The 6,750-nt window shown below is 31.1% G+C and overlaps 1 protein-coding gene across 1 annotated transcript; it reads left to right on the forward strand.

Moving 5' to 3' along the window:
* Positions 1 to 1,962: 1,962 nt before the first annotated feature.
* LOC126720737 (thaumatin-like protein 1) lies at positions 1,963 to 3,201 on the forward strand. Its single transcript, XM_050423511.1, has 2 exons — positions 1,963 to 2,072; positions 2,311 to 3,201. The coding sequence occupies exons 1-2, from the start codon at positions 2,021 to 2,023 to the stop codon at positions 2,991 to 2,993; spliced, it is 735 nt and encodes a 244-aa protein (XP_050279468.1). The 5' UTR covers positions 1,963 to 2,020; the 3' UTR covers positions 2,994 to 3,201.
* Positions 3,202 to 6,750: the final 3,549 nt, after the last annotated feature.

Raw genomic sequence — 6,750 nt, forward strand, 5'->3', positions numbered from 1 at the left:
TACTGATACGTAATTATTGACAATGAAGAAATGTATTATGTTATTGATTCTGTTTCTACATTTAGTGCCACAAAGCACTTAAGCATCTCAAGAGAGGTGGATCAAGAAGGAGCTCATCTGATGGTGGAACAATTTTGGACAATAATCCTATGTTAATTCAGACTAACTTAACTTCATTGTTAATAACAGACTAACGCCATTGTTAATCCCAGACTACTTGTAAACTCAAAATTAGGATTCCTTGTAGAAACCTTTGCTGTCATTAGTTTTTTCCATGTTAAAAGACAAGGTAATTATGTAGTTCATAACTTAGCTAGCTAGACATGCAAGATATTTTTGAGGTTTATCGGTGTGAATAGAAGATATTCCACACATCTTAATGATGTAATCTTAGCCGATTTGGCGAATTTGTCTTAACGAGAGTTACAACCTTTTTCTCAAGAAGAATTCCTAACACAATTTAGACTACAATAGTACAAAGGATTGGGGTCTCAATTCTATCTCTTGACTAGGAACAATTCTTGGGTTTCGAAGACCATTTGGTCTATAGCAAAATAATTTTTAAATATGTGAATAGTACTGTGGGACCTATTTTTAATATTTTTTAGTGCGTGAACAGTGATGAATAGTGCGCGAACAGTGATTCTTTTCTCCTAAAAAAGCTGAAACGCGTGAGGAAAAAAAAAAGAGAAAAACGCAGAACACAAAACGCAGATGCAATAATTCCTATCCAAACCGCACCATATCTCTAACCAAAAAAAAAAGAAAAAAAAAAAAAAAAAGATCTATATCTCTAACAGAAACAATTTGTGAAGATAAGACACAACATCATTGTAATTTTAAAAAGAGAGATACTACGTTCGCAACATTTTCACAACAAATCATAGGTGATTAGTTGTTATTAGTTCAAATTTGAACATAACATTAAGATTACTTTTTTGCTCCAACAATAACAACCTGCCACTTAGAATTTGTTGTAAAAATGTTGTAAAAATATTGTGAACATATCATTTTTCTTTTAAAAAATAGGAACTATTTGAATATGTTATTGGAAGTTTAAGGACCGAAAACATAGTTTGTCTATTAAATTGTTTATGTACCAAACATCTCACTGAACATTATTTGGAGTCTACAAAATATACATAATTTATCTTATGGTCATTTAAAAATATATGCATATTTCTACTTACACGTGACAACGTCCATTTCCCTTTAGTTCATTGAATAAAAGCATTGGAGGATGTTATATATACTAACAAATCAGACCAAAAAGTTCATATATAATGATGTAACATCATGGAAAATTCTTGGAATATTAGGCTGTGTATTAGACATATCATTGAGGAAATTGATAATGAATCAAAAATAATGACTTTGAGACGTGTTGACAACACTCTGCTTTTTAGGGGATAAGTGTCCACACTTCAAAGAGCTTGATGTCGAGTTAAGACTAATTTAACTCTAGAATACAACAAATCTATTAACTGCAAAATATATATATATATATATATATATAATTTCATTTTAACAGAATTTTTTACTAAAATATTAATGATCTAGCCTATAAATAATTATCTTTTAAAAATCAATTATTTTGTATTAGATAAAATTTTTTACGGATTATAATCTAATGCATCCCATCTTATGTTAATAAAATAAGAAATTACTGTATGATCCTGATCATACGTGTATCCAAGAGTGTCACATGCCTTGCAAGCATATATATATATATATATATATGCACATATATTTTAGAGCTATGTATCTATAGATTCTCTAAATCATTTTATTTATTGGTATTTGTATTACACCGTATGCCGACAACATATTACAATAGTACACCGTAAGCCTTAAAACACACTTGATTATATCTATATTACAATAGTATATTAATCTTAAAGGGTTTACATTATTTACTATTAGATCTGTGATCAGATCCCTCTATATATACCACCACCTCTTTCTATCCTCTATCTATACTAGCTCTTATAAACCTTTAGATAAATCAAAACATTCATCAATGGGGATTCGAGTAGTCTTTCTCCTCACTTTGGCCTCCCTCTATTTTTCAGGCAAGCAAGCTATTTCAATTTTTATCTCTTTTTTTTTTTCATCATACTTAACATCAATTTAAGTACACTTTCACATAAATTAACCAACTATGATATTCTGTTGACTATAAGATACAATGATTTTAATTAATGCATGCAATACGTGAACTCACACCCCCCCCCCCCCCCCCCCCCTCTTCCCCCTCTTCCCCTCTTTGAATTTTACAAAGATTTCTGTTTATATGTTTTGTACATTTAGGGGCTCACTCAGCTACATTTGCAATCACAAACAACTGCCCATTCACAATCTGGCCAGGAACCTTAACTGGCTCCGGCGGTCCTCAGTTATCTCTCTTAACTGGTTTGGAGTTAGCTTCCGGTGCTTCATCCTCTCTTAACGTCCATCCCCCGTGGTCTGGTCGGTTTTGGGCACGATATCAATGTTCTAAGGACCACTTTGGAAAGTTTAGTTGCAGCAGTGGAGACTGTGGATCAGGTCAAATAGCATGCAATGGTGCTGGTGCAATTCCACCAGCATCCCTAGTGGAATTCACAGTTGCAACAAATGGTGGACGAGATTTCTATGATGTTAGTCTTGTGGATGGCTTTAATTTGCCAATCTCAGTAACCCCCCATGGTGGAAAAGAAGGGTGTAATACCACAAGCTGCAGAGCTAATGTGAACACAGTTTGTCCTCTCGAGTTGGCTGTGAAAGCATCAGATGGTAGTGTAATTGCTTGCAAGAGTGCATGTTTGGCATTCAAACAGCCACAATACTGTTGTACAGGTGATTTTGGTTCGCCAGATACATGCTCGCCATCTAACTATTCAAGGATTTTCAAGGACCAATGTCCACAAGCTTATAGCTATGCTTATGATGATAAATCTAGCACCTTTACTTGCACTGGTGGGGCTGACTATGCCATAACTTTCTGTCCTTGATACATATAATAAGTTAACAGCCGACCCCTTGGAAGAAAAAAAGTTGAAAAGCTTTATAAACAAGGATCCAATAAGTCAAAAAGAAATTCCGGCTGATTGATAAATGTATTGCTATAATTTCTTATCATGTTTTTCAGCTGTCAAAAACATTTCTTGCATGTATGGCAACAAATAATTGTGTTATTTGAATATGTAATTAATTATTTATGGGGTTTGAGCTTTCATACTCACTAGAAAAAGTCATTTAGAAACCGGAGTATACTTCTTAAGTGGTAGAATTTAGGTTCTTTAGCTTTTGATTTAGAATCTTAAAGGACCAAAATACTTACTACTCGCAAAAGGGAAAAATGAAATTGTTCAGGAAGAGAAAGTAATGTCCATGGGTCTACCTTATTAAAATTTGATTGCCTATTGATAAGAGTTAGAAAGGTAGGCTCTACCATGTCTCGACATTATTTGTATCATTCAAAGATATTCTCATCCTTAACAGTTGTGGTAATATTAGGTTCTACAATCAAATTTAAACATGTAGGTACATTAAAATTACATGATAACATTGCTTGTATTTTATTAGTCAATGCAACTATGTGTTTATTTTTAATTAAGATAACTAAAACCTAAGTTTGAGCTTTAGAAAAAAAAAAAAACCATGTATTTAATCTTAAAAACATCGACTATAAAAAAAAAATCTTAAAAACATTGAGTAATATGTCTTCTCAATAAAGCAAAACAAACAAACAAAAAATTGATAAAAGACAATGTAACTATGTGTTTGTTTCTAATTAAGATAACTAAAACCTAAGTTTGGGCTTTAAAAAGAAAACAACAACCAACCACGTGTTTAATCTTAAAAGCATTGTCTTATGTTTGTTTTGCTTTATTGAGAAGACATTACTCAATGTTTTTAAGATTTTTTTTTTATTTGATAAGACAATGTTTTTAAGATGTGATGCCCTGTCATCAAAATGTTGAAATGGGCTTTCTAATTAAATGAGACTAGGTGTGTGTTTGGATACCGCTTATTTTGGTAAAAACTGAAAACTGAAAACAATAAAAAAAAAAAAAAAATTGGTTACTGTTTGTTAATGAAAACATTGTGCATTTTCCTTGATGCATTGTTCATGTCCCATGAACAGTGCACTGGGCCCTAGAAATAAAAAAAAAAAAAAAAAAAAAAGCCAAAAACGCATCTGCATGAAAATGCAGACGCAATCCAAATGAAGCTCTAGGTTTTCAAATTATCAAATTAATTATTCATTTTTGAAAATGAATAATTAATTTATAAATTGAAACTCTCAATTATGTTCTATATTTTCATTCCATACAAATATGCTCATCCTTTATTTGGATTGGAACAATGAGAATTTTAGGTGATTGATTATAGTTTTTATTTAAAAGACCGGCGAAATTACATTTTACCACCTTAAACTATACATCAGATTACACTTTACACCCTAAACTATTCGAATGCACATTTTGTACCATAAACTATCACACTTTACACCCTGACATTACTTTTACTATTAAGTTAAGATAGAAATTAATAACACATAACTCACACATGATTTTTACTTAGATGGCACACTATTTAAAGACCAAAACACCCTTTTCACAAACAATTGAAAACAAAAGCTTTTTATTTTTATTTCTATTTTTTTTTCAGGTCTCTCTCGCCCAACCGCTCATCCCCTCTCTCTCACCCATCAGCTCTTCTCCTCTTTCTCATTGTTCAGTTGCTCCTCTTTCCCAAATCAAACATACAAATTATCTCTATGTCCAAAAAAAAATCATCAACGGTATCAAAACGAAATATGATGTACAAGAAACGCTCCATAACACGGATCAATATGGTTCCGTTTTGGGTAAAAACTTTAGTTGTTGGGCCATGCTTACAAGGTCGAATAGTTGCAAAATCAAGATCACATACGAACTGGGCCACTACGAGTTCAACATGACGAATGGTAGGAACCAATTAACCGAAGAATGAAGATTGAATCGCTACACTATTAAAAGATTACACAAGTCGTATTAACAATCCTAGTGGTTAAGTTGGTTCCCAAACTCATTAAGGCTTTGGTACCTACTTGGTTGACTGGTAATCTACTGAACATTATGTTTTGAATGGTTTTTCTATATCTATAATGCTTCAGCTACTATCTGGCCATTACGGAAATTAAGATGCAAGGCAGCCATGGAAGGTGATATAGTTTCATCAACTACTATGCTTAGAAAGGGCCCCATTTTGTTGGGCATAGAGATAACTTGTATGTATGCAGTGGCGACTCCAGAAATTTTTCTCAGAGTATTCCTTGGGTCGTGGTTTTCTTATCAAATATTTGTCTATAATTCTAGTAAAAGAATAAATAATAAACTATAAGTTCATTTAAAATATTAATAAAATTATTAATTATTGTTGTTTAGTTGTTTCATTAATTTGTTTGTCTTTTATAAACTATAATTTGTTATATTGTTGTTTCATTAATTATAAAATTATTAATTGTTGTTTAGCATAACATAATTTAATTTGTTTGTCTTTTATAATATATTTGTTAATTAAATTATTATTTATTAGTTGCTTCCCCCAATTAATTATTGATTAATTAAATTATTGTTTATTAGTTGCACTAGCACATACCCCATGTGTATTTATTTCCCCCAATTCAAATATCTCACCCCCGGCCCTATGCCTCCATCCACCCCCCACCATGGTTTTAAAAACTGGTATGATAAAGGAACCAAAAAAGAGACTGGTTACCGGTTTTCTGGTCAGACCAAAGTCTGACCGGTGGTCAAACCAGTGACATCATAAATAATTTAATTAATAAATAAAAAATAATAAAATTAAATAAATAAGAATATAGATACTGATATTTACTAAAAAAAGATATAAAATTTTAGAAGTATTTTCATGTTAAATTTAACTCAAATTAAAAGAAAAATAAATTATCATTTTTTTAGAGGAAGAAAAAGAAGTTAACCTAAACAAACTACCCAAAAAAAAAGGGTTATGGTTTTAAAGTTTTATAATCATATATAATTTTCAGTATTTTTAACAAAACCATTATTTAATTTAACAATATTTATCTATGTTAATATAATTTCACATCTAAATATTTCTTCTAAAAAAATAGTATTTATTATAAAAATATATTATGCTTGTCTTGAATATTGCAATAACCTTACCGGTGTACGAAGTGCAAATAATTCAGATTTTTTGCCTTTGATTGACCCCTCAAACCCACATAAGCCATATCACAAACCTATTTCTCATCAAAAAATAAAAGAAAAAAAGAGTAAAGTGGTCTGCCTCACCACCTAAGCATCAACGTGGCCAAAGAATATCCATCCACATTTATACCAAACTTTTTAAAAGGATTGTCCTCTCCTCTCCTTATCTAAAATGTCTAAACAAATTGCTTAAATCTCTCTCTCACTCTGAAGAAGAAGCAGCGGCAGAGCTGCAGTTTCCTCTCTTTCTCTGTTTCCTCCAAAGCCTAGTTCAGCTCCTCGCCCAAATTAAGATATATTTCTTATTTCATAATCATTTTCTCACATATTCTCACATATTCTCTGTTACAATTTTTTTTTTTTTTTTTTTTTTTTCAGATTCTTTGTTACCATTTTTTTTTTATAGATTTAAGTTCAAAGTTTGTTTGGCATAAAAAAAGTTTGAGGGTGTTCCTAATTTTTTTGAGGGTGTTCCTCATTTTTTTTAAGGATAGATAAATAAAAAATTTTAAATTATTACATATAATTT

Source organism: Quercus robur, chromosome 4 (assembly GCF_932294415.1).
Source record: "Quercus robur chromosome 4, dhQueRobu3.1, whole genome shotgun sequence".
Lineage (NCBI taxonomy): Eukaryota > Viridiplantae > Streptophyta > Magnoliopsida > Fagales > Fagaceae > Quercus > Quercus robur.